The following is a 19,673-nucleotide window of genomic DNA, read 5'->3' as shown; positions in this document are numbered from 1 at the left end:
TACATACCCTCTTTCTTCTTTATGCATTTGTATATGCTGTTCTGTTAAGCTGGAAGGGCTTCTCCCAACTTAGATATTATCTTTTCTAGCAAAAGTTTTTTACCTCCTAGTCTAAGTAGGGTCCTGATTATGTATTGTCACTGAACCCAGTGCTTTCCATTCTGCTAGTATTCTTCACTTACTCATTTATTCAACACATTCTGTGCCACATATATTGTGATGTGTAATAAGGGTCTCATTGTGAGTACTAGACTTTCAAAATTAACACTGAATACAGAATGCTTATGATAGTTATTTTATGCTTTTAAGAAACAAATAACGTGCTCTATAATATGTTCCAATGTGAAAAAGTTATGGAACACTTTGCAATTTATTTTATCAAACTAAAATTGCCTTTTTACCCAAAATTGTCAGAGTAAAGCTATGGTCAATCCCTTTATGAATGCATATGTAAGGAATAAAAAGTATATCCAAGCTACATACTAAAGTGATGACATTTATTTTTATTAAAGCATGAAATTCTAAATTAATGCTTGGAAATTAAAAAATAGAATATTGTCATCTAACTAGATGCCCAAAAGGAATGACAGAACATAACACTGACTCTTGATAAAAACTTTTAGTAGTCTAGACCTATGGGAATAAATCACTAAGATGATAAAGATTATCTCTTTTAAACCATTGGTCAACATAATTTCAAATGGTGAGATGCTGGAGATGTTTCCCTAAAAGTCATTCAAAGATGCACTATTTTTATTACTTAACATCCCCCGCCCCTGAAAATCCAACAGTAGAATAGAAAACAAAATAAATGGCATTGCATGTAACATCATATCAAATTAAATCATGCTTAATAAATGTCATATATATATTTTTCTCTAAGATGCTGACATTCTGACATGTTGTGGTTATGGTATAGACCTGAGAATGCATAATGTCACATGTAATACCACTAGTGCAAATTGTAGTCTTTTTTTTTTTTTTACAAATAGTTTATTGTCAAATTGGTTTCCATAGAACACCCAGTGCTCATCCCCACAAGTGCCCTCCTCCATGCCCTTCACCCCCCTCCCCCCCACATCCATCAGTCCTCAGTTTGTTTCTCAGCATTCAAGAGTCTCTCATGGTTTGCCTCTCTCCCTTTCCCCCACCATTTCCCCCCTACTTCTCCTCCATGGTCCTCAGTTAAGTTCCTCCTAATCCTCCTATACGTGCAAACATGTGATATTTGTCCTTCTCTGCCTGACTTATTTCGCTAAGCATAACACCCTCAAGGTCCATCCATGTTGCTACACACGGCCAGATTTCAGTATTTCTCATTGCCATGTAGTATTCCATGGTATAGATAAACCACATCTTCTTGATCCATTCGTCCGTTGATGGACACTTAGCTATTGTTGAGAGTGCTGCTATGAACATTGGGGTACATGTGCTCCTATGCCTCAGCATTTCTGTATCCCTTGGGTAAATTCCTAGCAGTGCTATTGCTGGGTCATAGGGGAGTTCTATTGTTAGCAATTTGTAGTCTTGAAGAAGAGCTAAGGATAAGGGACAATGCTCATGATAAACTATTACATGAAGAAAAAGAAGCTTCTTAATAATATAAATGGTTACCATATATATCTATATATACCATATATATCTATATATATATATATAGATATATAAAATATATCTAGCTCCAAAATTTTAACTGTGGTTTCTTCTGGAATATGGGAATTGGGGCATTAACAACTTTCTTTCTATTCTTTATCTTTTCCAGATAATTCTTAATTAACCTATATTTTATGGTTATAAGTATCAGAAATAATATTTTCAAATTTTTCTTAGCAGGGAATAGTGCCTAGGACATCCAGAGATTTTGCCCCAGTTTTCTTTAAAACTCAAGTAGGAAATAAAATAGTCAATGGACAGGAAATTGGACAGGGACTTTATGTTGCTTTATGTTACAGAGACTAATTTAATGCCCTTTAGGGTTCCAAGTTCAATCTTAACATATATCCACTATCAGCAGACATAGTGACTTAAGTGTTGGAAAAAGGATTCTAGAACTCACTATTTAAATGTGACCAAGCTTAGTGGTGCAGAAAGGATGCAGTATAAAGAATCTAACAGTATCACAAGAAAGGAGGGTCGGAAGGAGCATAAGAAAACATCAGGAAGTTCTGTTACCTTTGCCTTTTTCTTTCTGCTCTAAAGAGGTAGAATTTCAGTTTCTTGTTCTTCAGGTTTTGTTTATCTCATCCAAAGGCCTGCTCATTACATATGTCCTCACCATTGGCCATCGTCTATGGAAAGAAAGGAAATTCTGTTTGAGGATTATGGATTGTGAAGCATTCACCCCTTTTCTCCCCATGTTTACCAATAGAAGAGACGAGGAGTTTGTAAAGCACAAGTACTTACCTATGCTCCCTGATTTTAGCTCAAGGAACTTTTTGAAGCACAGTATGGCATACTCACTATGGAAGATTTCCTTCAGAAGAAAATTTCAGTACTAAATATTACATCTATATCCTGTATACAGTATTTCCTACTGTTTATGAAGCACTTTTGTTCTGTATAACACAACATCTCTGGCAGGAGATCCCAAATGCTTGCTCAAATATATGACCCTCTAGGAGCTCAGGAAGGTGTTGATAATAAGCAGTACTGACTGCGTTAGAAATAGGTCCTCTTCTCCATTTTCAGTATGGTCTTGAGAATTACCCTGAGGTTTTTTTTCCCCACTAACATTCCTGTGTGGGTACCAAATAAAATTCTTTGTTACTGGTAGCACAGCTGAAGCTTTAAGCTCTTATTTTGTAGGAGCTCCTATCTGACCCAGGGGCTTACTTCTGGGATTGATTAGAACATGCTATCTAATAATTTCTAGGCTTGTGCCATGGGAGCCTACCATGCTTCAAGTCCTTTTACCCTTTTGTTCTTATTGCTAGTACGTTATCTTTATGGAAAATACTATATTTTAATTATGAGAACAGTTGTCTTAGAGACGGGGGGCCTAGGGTTCAGTCTTACTCTGTGGCTTGATAGTTGTGCAAACTTTGAGCAAGACACTTAACATACACATAATGTAAAATGAGGTAACATTACTTACTTTGTAGATTTTTTCTTGATGATTAACATAACATACTTAGAAGATCTCAGAACAGACGAAGTGTACAATATATGTTAGTTTAATCTGAACTCTTAGGCTGCCATTAAGAAAATTTTTCCATGGTAAGTAAAAACAACTAAAGTGATGTTATAAGTATCCACAATATTTCCTTCCCCCAACAGTATCTCATTTCCTAAGATTTTCACTGTTTTATTAAAAACTTTTCAAATAAAATACATGATTCAGAAGTCCCAACTCCCATGTAGTCTCTCTTTTCTGAAAACAAACACACAAAAACAAAAGCAAAAAACTCTTCCCAACTTTGCTTAAGTCTACCTTATTTAATCATCAGTGTAGGAGCCTCAGATTCTCCATTCACAGTAGTGTGGTTTATTGGGACTACAGTCTTTAAAACAAGGAAGCCATTTTAGGAACGAGCATGGATCTCTCTAGTCAGCATTCCTTTTTTTAGTGTTTCACTAACTTTTTTCTGTCTACATACAGACATTCCTGCTGCTATTCCTATTTAGATTAGTTAGAATCTTAGCTGTCTTCTCTTAGAGTTATAGTCCTGCTCAAACCCACAGAGAAGTATCCCACAGTTCCAGATGACTGCTAGTAGTGGTAAGGGGGAAGATCAAAAATAAAGCTTTCATCTCCAATGGAGATTCATGTTATAAATTTGTCAGTAGTAAGTCAGTCTGCCACAGAAATCTCTAACCTCTAGGCCCTCAACAGTTCTAGAGGGCACACAGGTGGCTGTGGTAGCCAATTTAAATACTCTGTTTTCTTCTAAGAGACTCTCTAATCCCATAAGTGATTTAAAGTTGAACCTTTAAATCTTGCTGAAGATAATAACTTTTAGATACATTAGAAATAATGTGCAAAAGACCTAAATTGTACTTTAATTACTAAAAAGAAATTTTCTTCTTTTAGTTAATTTTTTTTTCTGATTATAGAAATGATACCTATTCATTGTAGGAAATTTGGGAAATTAAGAAAAGCCTAATGGATAAAATGAGTCGACAATTTCAGATAAAACTATTGATATTTTGATTATTTTTATGTATGTATGACATACAGTGAAAACTTGAGAATACATTACATTTCCTGTTTTATAACTTTCTGTTTAAAATTAATGTATTTTGTGTATTTTCTCATTGTATTAGACATTTTTAGTGGACATCTTATTTTTTTACATGGTAAATGGAAGGAGGGGGAAACCCATGAGACAAGTGGAAATGAAATTGTTTTCTGTTAGATTCTTGGCAATTTTCCTTTTTTTTAGTTCTTTGAAGGTAATGACAATCTTGGAGGACTGTTTATTTTTTCTGAAAGCCAGGTTTAGTTTTTAATTCTCTCTACATTTATCTTCTTCCAAGCATCGCCACGATTGTAGAGGCTTTAGTTAGGAGAACACTCACGTTAGCAAAGAGACTAGCTCATCTATAATAATTCCACTATGACATAGGGGAATGGAACACATGATTTTATTTATTTATTTTTTTTACAAATAGTTTATTGTCAAATTAGTTTCCACAGAACACTCAGTGCTCATCCCCAAAGTGCCCTCCTCCATGCCCATCCCCCCTACCCCCCACATCCATCAGTCCTCAGTTTTTGTCAGCATTCAAGAGTCTCTCATGGTTTGCCTCTCTCCTTTTCCCCCACCATTTCCACCCTTCTTCTCCCCCTTGTTCCTCCATCAAGTTCCTCCTGATCCTCCTATACGTGCAAACATATATTTGTCCTTCTCTGCCTGACTTATTTCGCTCAGCATAACACCCTCAAGGTCCATCCATGTTGCTACACATGGCCAGATTTCATTGTTTCTCATTGCCATGTAGTATTCCATGGTATAGATAAACCACATCTTCTTGATCCATTCATCTGTTGATGGACACTTAGGCTCTTTCCATGTTTTAGCTATTGTGGAGAGTGCTGCTATGAACATTGGGGTACATGTGCTCCTATGCCTCAGCATTTCTGTATCCCTTGGGTAAATTCCTAGCAGTGCTATTGCTGGGTCATAGGGGAGTTCTATTGTTAGTTTCCTGAGGAACCTCCACACTGTTTTCCAGAGGGGCTGTACCAGTTTACATTCCCACCAACAGTGTAGGAGGGTGCCCGTTTCTCCACATCCTCGCCAGCATCTAGAGTTCTCTGATTTGCTCATTTTAGCCACTCTGACTGGCGTGAGGTGGTATCTCAGTGTGGTTTTGATTTGTATTTCCCTGATGAGGAGGGATGCTGAGCATCGTTTCATGTGTCTGTTGGCCATCTGGATGTCCTCTTTGGAGAAGTGTCTGTTCATGTCTTCTGCCCATTTCTTCACTGGGTTGTTTGTTTTTCGGGCGTGTAGTTTGGTGAGTTCCTTATAGATTCTGGATATTAACCCTTTATCTGATATGTCATTTGCAACTATCTTTTCCCATTCCGTTGGTTGCCTATTAATTTTCTGGGTTGTTTCCTTGGCTGTGCAGAAGCTTTTAATCTTGATGAGGTCCCAACAGTTTATTTTTGCTCTTGATTCCCTTGCTTTTGGGGATGTGTCAAGTAAGAAGTTGCTGCGGTGGAGGTCAAGGAGGTTGTTTCCTGCTTTCTCCTCTAGGGTGTTGATAGTTTCCTGTCTCACGTTCAGGTCCTTTATCCATTTTGAGTTGATTTTTGTGCATGGTGTGAGAAAATGATCTAGTTTCATTCTTCTGCATGTTGCTGTCCAATTCTCCCAACACCATCTGTTAAAAAGGCTGTCTTTTTTCCATTGGATATTCTTTCCTGCTTTGTCAAAGATCAGTTGGCTGTATACTTTTGGGTCCACTTCTGAGTTCTCAATTCTGTTCCATTGGTCTATGTGTCTGTTTTTGTGCCAATACCATACTGTCTTGATGACGACAACTTTGTAGTAGAGGCTGAAGTCTGAGATGGTGATACCTCCCGTTTTGGTTTTATTTTTCAGTATTACTTTGGCTATTCGGGGTCTTTTGTGGTTCCATACAAATTTTTGGATAGTTGGAACACATGATTTTAAAAGAGGAACAATCAATTGTACTTCAATTTTATAGCAGGTGTTTCATCTTTTTTTTCTGGATTTTTTTTGTTTTTGTTTTTTTGAATTAAGATTTTATTTTTTTAATGTTTTTATTTATTTTTGAAAGAGGGAGAGACACCATGAGCAGGAGAGAGAGAGGGAGACACAGAATCTGAAGCAGGCTCCAGGCTCTGAGCTAGCTGTCAGCACAGAGCCCCACGCGGGGCTTGAACCCAGGAACTGTGAGATCATGACCTGAGCCGAATTTGGACACTCAACCGACTGAGCCATCCAGGCGCCCATCTGGATGTTTTATAGTTGTGGATTGTTTTTTTTTTGCATTTAGATATTTAATTTGTCTCAAATTTATTTTGGATACAATGTAGGGTAGAGTTTTAATCTTTTTTCAGTACAATTAGTTCAATGCCCAGGCAACATTTATTTAATAGTTCATCCGTTTTCTCCTGATTGGTAATGCTACTTTATATCAAATGCCAGTTCATTTGGTATATAATAAACTTCCATATATTCCCATGGTAATTCTGGATTCTCATTTCTCTTCCTTTGATATACTTGTCTTTACCTGAATCAGCACTACACTATTTGATGTACTATAGCTTTATGATGAGTCTTGATATCTGGTATTTCTTAGTCTATAGCACAGTTTTGGCTATTCTTGGCTCTTTACTCTTCCATGAATTTTAGGATCAACTTGAGAAATGTAAAAAATTCTATTTCATTATGCTTGGAATGATACTGAATTTTTAAAAATTGAGGCAAATGAATATATTTATTTTTAAATTTCCTAACATGAGCAAAATAGGGCTTCACAATTTACTTGTGAAACACAATTTACTTGTGTTTTCTTTTATGTCATTCAATAATTTGGTATTTTATAATAATTTTATTATCATTTAGTTTTAAATATTTTGGAATTAAAAACATTTTGGAATTTTTATCAGAATCTATTTTTAGCCTATTATTTAATAGTATGTTTTCTAATTTTCAGTAAAAAACATTTTGGGAGTAGTTATATTTTCAATATTTATTTCTAATGTTTTTTGTATTGTGGCCAGAGTTGAGATTAGAATATTATTCTTTGGTATTTATTGAGACTGCTTCCTTTCCTAATGTTGTATTAGTTTTTATATATTTCATTTGGGTTTGAAAATATCTTCTCATGTCTTAATGCAAAGTTTCTTGTGTGTGTGTGTGTGTGTGTGTGTGTGTATTTTATTGCTCACTTAATAGTTTAAGGCAGATATTGAATTTTCCCCTTAAACAATTCAAATATTTAATTGTATATTTGTGTTTTCTTATTGTATAAATTATATATTTGTCTTTTTCTTGTAATTCTGCCATTATTCATAGTGTTTATATTGAAGCTATGTAGTAAGATGGATAAGCTTCAGGACTATTTTTTCTTTCTGATAAGTTTCCTGGTAATGCTTTTTGCTTCAAGGTCTTTCTAGTCTGATTTAATCCAAAGAGCAGCTTTCTTTGGGTTAGTGTTTATGTGGTACATATTTTTCCATCATAATACTTTCCAACTTTCTGTGTTACATTATAGTAATTTCTCTTGTAAATAGAATATAACTGGATTGGTTAAATTTACTGCTGGTATGAAAGGTGAATTGAAGCATTAGAAAATAAGTTAATGTAATTCTCCACAATATCAATTGATATCTTCCAACTGGTGCCTTTATAAGATTTAATATGAATATTTGTGCTTTTGATTATTTTATCCTCATTTGGTGTTTTTTTTTTAAATCTATGCTTTAAATATTTTCTCTCTTTTTTTTTGAACAACTTTCATGACTTCTATTGAGTTGATGAAATTTTCTTTGCTCTTTTATTTTCTGAACAAATTTGAAAGTTCTGTATCTTATTTCTATTGTTTTTATGAATCTCTTAATTTTTTAATGATGCTTCTTTAGTTTAACATAGTCTCTACTTAATATCTCTGCAGTGCTTCTGAATAGTACAAGGACTTTAAAATGTTTATCTTTGGGGCGTCTGGGTGGCTCAGTCAGTTAAGCATCCTACATTGGCTCAGGTCATGATCTCACAGGTTGTAGGTTCGAGCCTCACATTGGATTTTGTGCTGACAGCTCAGACCTTGGAGCCTGCTTCAGATTCTGGGTCTCCTTCTCTTTCTCTCTGCCTCTCCCCCACTCACACTCTATCTGTCTATCTCTCAAAAATAAATAAACATTAAATTTTTAAAAATAAATGTTTATCTTTGATTTTTAACTCTTGACTGTATCTTCCATGCTGTTGATGTTTAAAATGTCATTTTTCCTTTGTATTTAAGTTCTCCAAAGTGTTGCTTTTTTTTGTTTTTTTTTTTTTAAATGTTTTTATTTATTTCTAGGAGGGAGAGAGAGACAGAGAAAGACAGTGTGAGCAGGGGAGGGTCAGAGAGAGAGGGAGTCACAGACTCTGAAACAGGCTCTAGGCTCTGAGCTGGCAGTCAGCACAGAGCCCGACGCGGGGCCCGAACCCACGAACCGCGAGATCATGACCTAAGCGAAAGTCGGACGCTTAACCGACTAAGCCACCCAGGCGCCCCGTGTTGCTTTTTTTGAAAAATGTAAAGCTAGTGACAATTTAGATTTACCTGCATATTCACGAATTTCTTTGTTTACTTTTTTTTTTTTTCATTCCATACCTTTCACTTGAATACAGTTTTTTTCTTCATGGGGTTCTATGTGTGGTAAAATGTCAGTCTTTGTCTAAAAGAATATTTATTTTGGCTTTTCTCTTGAAAGATAGTTTAGTTTGGTGCAGAATAATAGGTTTATAATTACTTTCCATGAACAGTCTGAAGATATTATTCCATTTCTTTTGGTCTTTATTCTCATTGATGACATATACATTCCATTAAGAGAAATCTGTTTTTCATTATTTTTAAATAACAATAAATATTCTAACAGAAATGGCATTATGCCTTTTTTTTGTTTCTGCATCTTTATTATTTTTTTTTACAATTAGTTTATTGTCAAATTAGTTTCCACATGACACTCACTGCTCATCCCCTCGAGTGCCCTCCTCCATGCCCATCCCACCCCCCCACATCCATCAGTCCTCAGTTTTTGTCAGCATTCAAGAGTCTCTCATGGTTTGCCTCTTCCCCTTGTTCCTCCATCAAGTTCCTCCTAATCCTCCTATACATGCAAACATATGATATTTGTCTTTCTCTGCTTAACTTATTTCGCTTAGCATAACACCCTCAAGTTCCATCCATGTTGCTACACATGGCCAGATTTCATTGTTTCTCATTGCCATGTAGTATTCCATGGTATAGATAAACCACATCTTCTTGATCCATTCATCTGTTGATGGACACTTAGGCTCTTTCCATGTTTTAGCTATTGTGGAGAGTGCTGCTATGAACATTGGGGTACATGTGCTCCTATGCCTCAGCATTTCTGTATCCCTTGGGTAAATTCCTAGCAGTGCTATTGCTGGGTCATAAGGGAGTTCTATTGTTAGTTTCCTGAGGAACCTCCACACTGTTTTCCAGAGGGGCTGTACCAGTTTACATTCCCACCAACAGTGTAGGAGGGTGCCCGTTTCTCCACATCCTCGCCAGCATCTAGAGTTCTCTGATTTGCTCATTTTAGCCACTCTGACTGGCGTGAGGTGGTATCTCAGTGTGGTTTTGATTTGTATTTCCCTGATGAGGAGGGATGCTGAGCATCGTTTCATGTGTCTGTTGGCCATCTGGATGTCCTCTTTGGAGAAGTGTCTGTTCATGTCTTCTGCCCATTTCTTCACTGGGTTGTTTGTTTTTCGGGCGTGTAGTTTGGTGAGTTCCTTATAGATTCTGGATATTAACCCTTTATCTGATATGTCATTTGCAACTATCTTTTCCCATTCCGTTGGTTGCCTATTAATTTTCTGGGTTGTTTCCTTGGCTGTGCAGAAGCTTTTAATCTTGATGAGGTCCCAACAGTTTATTTTTGCTCTTGATTCCCTTGCTTTTGGGGATGTGTCAAGTAAGAAGTTGCTGCGGTGGAGGTCAAGGAGGTTGTTTCCTGCTTTCTCCTCTAGGGTGTTGATAGTTTCCTGTCTCACGTTCAGGTCCTTTATCCATTTTGAGTTGATTTTTGTGCATGGTGTGAGAAAATGATCTAGTTTCATTCTTCTGCATGTTGCTGTCCAGTTCTCCCAACACCATCTGTTAAAAAGGCTGTCTTTTTTCCATTGGATATTCTTTCCTGCTTTGTCAAAGATCAGTTGGCTGTATACTTTTGGGTCCACTTCTGAGTTCTCAATTCTGTTCCATTGGTCTATGTGTCTGTTTTTGTGCCAATACCATACTGTCTTGAGGATGACAGCTTTGTAGTAGAGGCTGAAGTCTGGGATGGTGATACCTCCCGTTTTGGTTTTATTTTTCAGTATTACTTTGGCTATTCGGGGTCTTTTGTGGTTCCATACAAATTTTTGGATAGTTTGTTCTAGTTTTGAGAAGTATGCTGGTGCAATTTTGATTGGAATTGCATTGAATGTGTAGAGTGCTTTAGGTAGTAATGACATCTTAACTATATTTATTCTTCCTATCCATGAGCATGGAATGTTTTTCCATTTCTTTGTGTCTTCTTCAATTTCCTTCATAAGTTTTCTATAGTTTTCATCATACAGATCTCTTGTATCCTTGGTTAGGTTTATTCCGAGGTATTTTATGGTTTTTTGTGCAATTGTGAATGGGATCAGTTTCTTGATTTCTCTTTCTGTTGCTTCATTATTGGTGTATAAAAATGCAACCGATTTCTGTACGTTGATTTTGTACCCTGCAACTTGGCTGAATTCTTGGATCAGTTCTAGTAGGCTTCTGGTGGAGTCTGTCGGGTTTTCTATGTAGAGTATCATGTCATCTGCGAAGAGTGAAAGTTTGACTTCCTCTTTGCCAATTCTGATGCCTTTGATTTCCTTTTGTTGTCTGATGGCTGATGCTAGGACTTCCAGCACTATGTTAAACAACAGTGGTGAGAGTGGACATCCCTGTCGTGTTCCTGATCTCAGGGGGAAAGCTCTCAGTTTTTCCCCGTTGAGGATGATGTTAGCTGAAGGCTTCTCATAGATGGCTTTGATGATGTTTAAGTAGGTTCCTTCTATCCCAACTTTCTCGAGAGTCTTTATTAAGAAGGGATGCTGTATTTTGTCAAATGCTTTTTCTGCATCTATTGACAGGATCATATGGTTTTTATCTTTTCTTTTATTGATATGATGTATCACATTGATTGATTTGCGAATGTTGAACCAGCCCTGTAACCCAGGAATGAATCCCACTTGATCTTGGTGGATGATTCTTTTGATATGCTGCTGGATTCGATTTGCAAGGATCTTGTTGAGAATTTTTGCATCCGTATTCATCAAGGATATTGGCCTATAGTTCTCTTTTTTTGCTGGATCTCTGTCTGGCTTGGGAATCAGAGTGATGCTGGCTTCATAAAATGAGTCCGGGAGTTTTCCTTCGACTTCTATTTTTTGGAATAGCTTGAGAAGAATTGGGATTAATTCTGTTTTAAATGTCTGGTAGAATTCCCCAGGGAAACCATCAGGTCCAGGGCTCTTATTTGTTGGGAGATTTTTGATCACTGATTCGATTTCTTCACTCGTTATGGGTCTGTTCAGGTTTTCTATTTCTTCCCGTGTGAATTTTGGTAGTGAGTGTGTGTTTAGGAATTTGTCCATTTCTTCTAAGTTGTCCAATTTGTTGGCATATAATTTTTCATAGTATTCCCTGATAATTGCTTGTATTTCTGAGGGGTTGGTTGTAATAAGTCCATTTTCATTCATAATTTTGTCTATTTGGGTGCTCTCTCTTTTCTTTTTGATAAGCCTGGCTAGAGGTTTGTCAATTTTGTTTACTTTTTCAAAAAACCAACTCTTGGTTTCATTGATCTGTTCAATTGTTTCTTTGGTCTCTATGTTGTTTATTTCTGCTCTAATTTTTACTATTTCTCTTCTTCTACTGGGTTTAGGGCGTTCTTGTTGCTCTGCCTCTAGCTCCTTTAGGTGAGCTGTTAGATTTTGGACTTGTGCTTTTTCTAATCTCTTGAAATAGGCCTGGAGAGCAATGTACTTTCCTCTTAGGACTGCCTTGGCCGCATCCCATAGATTTTGAATTGTTGTGTTTTCATTTTCATTTGTTTCCATATATTTTTTAATTTCCTCTCTAATTGCCTGATTGGCCCATTCATTCTTTAGAAGGGTGTTCTTTAACCTCCATGTTTTTGGCGGTTTTCCAGACTTCTTCCTGTAATTGATTTCAAGTTTCAAAGCATTGTGATCTGACAGTGTGCATGGTATGATCTCTATTCTTTTATATTTATTGAGGGCTGCTTTATGTCCCAGTATGTGATCTATCTTGGAGAATGTGCCATGCGCACTTGAGAAGAAAGTAAATTCCCTGGCCTCAGGATGTAAAGTTCTAAATATATCCGTCAGATCCATCTGGTCCAATGTGTCTTTCAAGTCCATTATTTCTTTAGTGATTTTCTGTCTGGTTGACCTATCCATTGCTGTAAGCGGAGTATTAAAGTCCCCTGCTATTAGCACATTCTTATCTATAAGCTTGTTTCTGTTTGTGATTAATTGTTTTAGATATTTAGGTGCTCCCATATTCGGTGCGTAGACATTTATGATTGTTAGTTCTTCCTGATGGATGGACCCTGTAATTATTATGTAGTGCCCTTCTTCATCTCTTGTGATTGTCTTTAATTTAAAGTCCAGTTTGTCTGATATAAGTATCGCTACTCCGGCTTTCTTTTGATTTCCTGTAGCATGATATATATTTCTCCATCCCCTTACTTTTAATCTGAAGGTATCTTCCCGTCTAAAATGAGTTTCTTGTAGACAGCATATAGATGGATTTTGTTTTTTAATCCATTCTGCTACCCTATGTCTTTTGATTGGAGCATTCAGCCCATTTACATTCAGTGTTATTATTGAAATATGTGGGTTTAGAGTCTTTGTATCTTTTGTAGGGTTCATGTTTGTGGTGGTGTCTCTGGTATCTTTGTTCCTTGCAACCTTTCCTTCAGAGCATCCCCCTCAGGATTTCTTGTAGGGCTGGCTTCGTGGTGACAAATTCTTTCAATTTCTGTTTATTTGGAAAGGTTTTTATCTCTCCTTCTATTTTGAATGACAGGCTTGCTGGATAGAGGATTCTTGGCTGCATATTTTTACTGTTCATCACATTGAAGATCTCCTGCCATTCCTTTCTGGCCTGCCAAGTTTCAGTAGATAGGTCTGTCACCACTCTGATAGGTTTCCCTTTGTATGTTAGGGCCCTTTTCTCCCTAGCTGCTTTCAAAATTCTCTCTTTGTCCTTGTATTTGGCCATTTTTACGATGATATGTCGTGCAGAAGATCGATTCAAGTTACGTCTGAGGGGAGTCCTCTGAGCCTCTTGTATTTCAACATTTACTTCCTTCCCCAGGTCGGGGAAGTTCTCTGCTATAATTTGTTCCAGGACTCCTTCAGCACCTTTCCCTCTCTCTTCTTCTTCTGGGATTCCTATGATACGGATATTGTTGCGTTTGACCGTATCGCTGAGCTCTCAAAATCTTCTTTCGTGTTCCTGGATCAGTTTGTCTCTTTTTTTGTCAGCTTCTTGTTTTTTTATAAAGGTGTCTTCTAAATCACTTATTCTCCTTTCGGCCTCTTCAACCCGTGCATTGGAGGCCTCTAATTTATTATATATCTCATTAATCGCATTTTTAAATTCTTCATGCCTATTTTTATTTTCCATTCTGTCTGTAGCCATAGTTTCTTTGATGTCCCCTATGTTTTATTCAAGCCCAGCTATTAATTTTACCGTTATTATTCTAAAATCTTGTTCAGTGATGCTGCTGATATCTGTTTTGAGCAGTTCATTAGCTGTCATTTCTTCTTGGAGTTTCTTTGGAGGAGAGGTCTTTCGTTTTATCATTTTAGTTAGCTTTCCGGCTCTTGTTGGTTTTAAAGACCTGTTATGCTCTCTGTTTCTATGAGCGCTGCTATATGCAAGAAGACTCTTTGGCTGTCCCGGGCCTATCCTTTCAGAGAGTGTTTTTTGAATGGTATCTCTTGGTCTCTCTTGTTGGGACCTTGGTTTTTTTATTTTCCTATTCGTAGTGATATTTGGGACTCTCCACCTTGTGTACTGTAGCTTGTTTCTTGAGGTAGTCATTAGAAGTCTCTCTCAGTGGATTCTGCATCCTTTTTCTCCCAATCTCTCAGGTTTTTTAAGGTTTCCAATGGCTTCAGATCTTTTCTGTGTGATGTATGGGCGCGAGTGCAAGTGCGGAGCTCATTACTTTTCCGCCATCTTGCCCCCTCCCGGCATTATGCCATTCTTGACTAACATCCATGATTCCTTATTGGGCACTAACTTTACCATTTGGATTTCCTTAAATAGACCTGTATATACATTTATCAAGTAATGATTTTAGAAAGTTACTTGCCTTATTTAAAAAATTATTATAGGTTTGTTAAATATAGATTTAAATATACTTTATATGTGTTAGACTTTGAGGTTACTCCATACTGTATGGCATACTCCAAAGAAAAAAATAATGTGAGTTAAAACTTTGGATCAGAAGCATAATATTTGTATTCAGTAATCCTTTCATCACCAATACCAATAGCCTTCATTATATTGACCAAAATCTCATTCCCTTTTAAAAACAGTCTTTTGATTCTAGCATGTATATTCAATTGAATCTTTATTAAAATTTGCCATAGTCATTATTCCTCCCACATCTCATGTGAAAATATCAGTAGCATAGGAAAAGAAAACTTCATTTTTCAGCCAGCTTATAGCTTAGGTTGAGTTGAACTTGAACCTCTTAATATTTATTAAAATTTCATTCAGAGGTTGGTCTGAGAATTGTGTTTACATAACTTTTTTTTTTAAAAGAATATACATGTTTATCAGTGTTACAAATTTAGAGGTAATTTTTCATGTGTATGTAGAGTTCTCAACTGTGGGGTTTTGCTTCTTTGGGACTTGTAGAATCTGGAGACACTATTGGTTGTAACATTTGAGAAGGTTGGGAGGAGGGAGGACAGTCCTACTGGCATCTAGTGCAGAGGCAAGGGATACTACTAAACATCCTATAATGCACAGGACAGCTTCCCACAATGGGGAATTATCCAGCTCAAAATATTATTCCAAGACTGAGAAACTTTGAAATAGAGGAATGCCATTTCAAAAACCTCTTCATGGACTTAAGGGTATGGAGGAAGGTGAATTAAAGAATAAATGTTGTAGAACCCAATTCCTTTTGTTAGAGTCTTTACAATCTGACATGCCCTGGGGAGCCAGTAGTCCCTCGGAAATAGCTAAAAACAGTAGAAAGAATCATGCCAACAAAACATCGTGCCAAAGATGTTTGTCGCTTTCTTTTTTTTTTTCTCGTTATGTTTGATTCTGATTTTTATAAATTTCTGATACTGTCCTTTCTGATACAGGTCTTTCTTCCCTGTCCTTTCTTTATACCCATTCCCCAGGAATAACAACTAAAACTCCGACTACAGGTTATATAGAAAATTAAGCTTAGCGGGACCATTAAAATTTATTTTAAATTTCTCTCTTGTAGGAGTTATAAATAACCTACTAACAAGTTTTGCCTTCTTAAAGTAGTATTACTGTTTCTTAAATGAAATTTAGGGTAATTTATAAGGACATCACATTTGATTTATTCTCTGTCCTTGGCTTAGTAAGAGTCTATATTATATCATTTATTTAAGAGCTATGCCTCTGATAAGTTTCATGTAAAAATTTTCCAGCCATTATTATGAAAATTTTCAAGCATAAAGGAGAATTGAAAGAATTTTAAAGTGAATGCTCATTTATCCACTGACTAGATACTATCCTTAAGATTTTACTGTACTTGCTTATCATGTATCTATGATCCATCCTTCTCTATATTCTCTAATCTGTCTTATTTTTTAATGCATTTCAAAGCACTTTGTCAACTTCATTGCACTTCTCCCTTAGTATGCATATCATTAATGAGAGTTTATTGTTAACTAGAATTAAATATTTAAGTGTAGTTTAAAATTGAAAATTTATATACATGCACAAGTAAAATGTACTCAGTTTTGACAAATGTATACACCTGTGAAATCTAAACTCCTATCCAGATATGAGTTAAATCTTGCCATTTGCAACAATGTGGATGGAACTAGTCTATTATGCTAAGTGAAATAGGTCATTCAGAGGAAGAAAAATATCATATAATTTCACTCATATGTGGAATTTAAGAAATGTAACAGATGAGTATAGGCTAAAGGAAGGAAAAATAAGATAAAAACAGAAGATGAGGCAAACCATAAAAGACTGTTAAATACAGAGAATAAATAGAAGGTTGCTGGAGAGGAGCTGTGTGGGGAATGAGCTAAATAGGTGATGGCATTAAGGAGGGTACTTGTTGGGATGAGCACTGGTGTTATATGTAAGTGATGAATCACTGGGTTCTACTCCTCAAACCAATACTACACTGTATGTTAACTAACTTAAATTTATTTTTAAATAAATTTTAAAATGATAAAGAACATTAGCATAACCTTAGAAGACTTCTCTAATGCCTCTGCCAGTCTTTCCCTATCTCAACTTTCCCAAAGTAGCTGCCTTTCTAATATTTTAATACCATTGATTACTTCTACCTTTATTAAAACTTTAATATGTACTCTTTATTATTTAAAGCAAAATCCTTTCCCCTCCCGGGTTTTCAATTAGTTTGCACATTGAAACAGCTGTACATAATTAATGTATAAAACTTGATGAGTTTGGAGACAAGTATATACTCATAAAACTATCACAGTCTGTGTCACAGACCTAACCATCACCTCCGAAAGTTTCTTCCCACCTTCTTATTTATGATTATTATTATTTTGCAATAAGAACACTTAATATAAATATACTCTTAGAAAAATTTAAAGTACACAGTAACTTAAAGTGTTGTTAACTATTGGTACTATGTTGTACAGTAGGTCCCTGGGACTTAGTCATCTTGTATAACTGAAACTTTGTGCCCTTTGACTAACAACTCCCTATTTTCCTCTCCTTCCAGCTCCTGTTAGCCACCATTCCATTCTCTGCCTTTGAGTTTGACCATGTCCTCCATAATTAGACAGAGGGAGATGTGAGGCAAGGGGGATATAGTAATTAGGATGTATATAGATGTATATGGTAAAATCTAAGATTAGTTTTGCATAAAATACTAATTTGACTGATATAAATATATGGTACGGAGATGAGTCTGACTTCAGCCATCATTGGTTTTAGGAGTTAGAATGGCATCATCAGGCACAGTCTCTGTGTCAGCTCTACTTTCTCAGTCTCTCCTACATATTGACAAGGATGACCAGCAGGAGCTCTGGGTTTACATTCTACCCATTGAGAGATCATTACAGAAAGAATAATTTTTCTTTCTGACACTGGGGCAGGACTCTTGGATTGTATCTGATTAGCCTGATTTAGGTCACTTGCTAAACTATTGCAACCACTGTGACTAAAGGAATAAACTTTAAAAAAAAGTTAATTTTTGGCAAGTCCTGTTTCCATGCTTATCCTAATTTTCAGAGGATTGGGACAGTCCCACACTGTAAAACATGGACTGAGAGTGGGAGACACTTGGTTCCTCAAAAGAAAAATATTCATACTTTTTCTATCTATTGTACAGATCTGCAAACTGTGTAGTGATATTATGCAGGAATGTTGCATAACAAAAGCAACAGATGTCCACTTCAAAGACACTGAGAAAGGAGAGAAAGAAGAGAGAAAGAAGGAGGAGAAGGGAAATATGTGGAGGAGAGAGGTGAGGGGAAGTGAGAAAAGAGAAAGCAGGAGGGAGAGAGACAGAGAAGGGGAAAGAGAAGTTGAGAAAGACTGAGGTTGAGACATTGATTCATCTTGATGAACAGCATCATGACCTTCATGGGAGCAATTAGCAGACCTGCTTATAGCTGGAAACCCAGCAGATAAGGTACTATTTAGAAGGTTTACACGAACATTTTATATTGAAAAGAATAAGAGTCCCAAATTTGGCTTTGCAAACATACAAGCTGTCATAATAGTAGGTTTTGCAGTCTTATCTTTGAGTTTAAAGACAAGATCTAGTTCTCCACTTAAGGTATCACAGGCCTTAAGGCCTTTCTTGATTTCAATAAATTCAGGTGTCTGCTTAGGACTTTCTTCATGGCTTCTTTCACCTCTTTATTCCTCAAGCTATAGATGATGGGATTCAACATTGGGGTTACCACTCCATAAGACAGTCCAATGATCTCATCAGAAGTGTTTGTGTCCTTTGACTTGGGCTTCATATACATAAAAAGTGCTGAACCATAGAATAAGATAACCACAGTCAGATGGGCTGAACAGGTGGAAAAAGCTTTCTTTCTCCCTTCAGCAGAATTAATCCTCAGGATGGAAGAGAGGATAAAAACATAGGAAATGAAAATTAACAGCAGAGGAATCATCAATAAAACAATACTTGCCACTGTCATGATAAACACATTCATGGAGATATCTGAACATATGAGTTTAAGAAGGGCCAAGATCTCACAGGTAATATGATCAATGACATTATTCCCACAGAAAGGCAGTATCATTGTCATGACTGTTTGCACTAAGGAGTTTAGGCAGCCTATGATCCAGGACCAAGCAGCCATGTGCACATAAAGCACTTTGTTCATGATGATGGGGTACCTCAGTGGGTTGCAGATGGCCACATATCGATCATAGGCCATCACAGCCAGGAGGACACACTCAGTGGAGCCCAACCCCAGGGAGACAACCATCTGCAGAGCACAGCCAATGAAGGAGATAGATTTTCTCCCAGACTTAAATATGATAAGCATTGGAGGAATGGACGATGATGTGTAGCAGATGTCCAAGAATGAGAGGTTCCCGAGGAAGAAGTACATGGGGGTGTGGAGGCGAGAATCCAGTATGCTGATGACAATGAGGAGGCTATTTCCCAGCAGAATTATCACATACATGATGAGGCAGAGCATGAAGAGAACAAGCTGGATCTCTGGGTATTTGGAAAGTCCCACTAGAAAGAATTCGGTCACAGCTGAATAATTCCCCATCTTCATGTGTCCATGTCACGTTCAGGGTTTCAAAAAGGACAAGATTCAGGGAAATTTAAATTTATAATGTTGAATTTTAGTACTTCTTCACTTCCAGTATTGTATTTGATTCTTGAAACACTCTTTAGAATCAAAAGAGGAAGGACATGGTATTAATTTTATTGATGATGGATGGTAGTGAGGCTTTGAGAAATCAAAAACATCTGACTACACAGCAGCATTGTCAAGGCTATTAATACTCCAAGAGTTTTACTGGGAAGTGCCCAGTAAAATTTAGGACAAACTACTTTCAAATGTAGATATATAGGGATGTCTTTATTAATGGAAAAATTCAAATTAAAGCTGTTTTCTGATGAAGCAGTTCTCTTTATAAGATTATATAGATCTCACACCATAATAACCTGGATATAACATTAATATTTATTTTTTTCAGAGTCTCAAATAACTAATAGTAAG

The 19,673-nt window shown here is 36.5% G+C and overlaps 1 protein-coding gene across 1 annotated transcript; it reads right to left on the bottom strand.

The window, feature by feature from the left end:
• Window positions 1-18,251: 18,251 nt before the first annotated feature.
• LOC120237673 (olfactory receptor 13D1-like) lies at window positions 18,252-19,223 on the bottom strand. Its single transcript, XM_039241071.1, has one exon. The coding sequence runs from the start codon at window positions 19,221-19,223 to the stop codon at window positions 18,252-18,254; it is 972 nt and encodes a 323-aa protein (XP_039097002.1).
• Window positions 19,224-19,673: the final 450 nt, after the last annotated feature.

The sequence above is a fragment of the Hyaena hyaena genome, unplaced genomic scaffold (genome assembly GCF_003009895.1).
Source record: "Hyaena hyaena isolate Hyena2069 unplaced genomic scaffold, ASM300989v1 scaffold_6, whole genome shotgun sequence".
Taxonomy (NCBI): domain Eukaryota; kingdom Metazoa; phylum Chordata; class Mammalia; order Carnivora; family Hyaenidae; genus Hyaena; species Hyaena hyaena.
Note: the sequence above shows the minus strand (reverse complement) of the source record. Positions and strands in the feature narration are given on the sequence as shown.

Coding starts and splice junctions, on each gene's coding strand:
- LOC120237673 (XM_039241071.1), bottom strand. CDS start 19,223: ATGAAGATGGGGAATTATTCAGCTGTGACCGAATTCTTTCTAGTGGGA.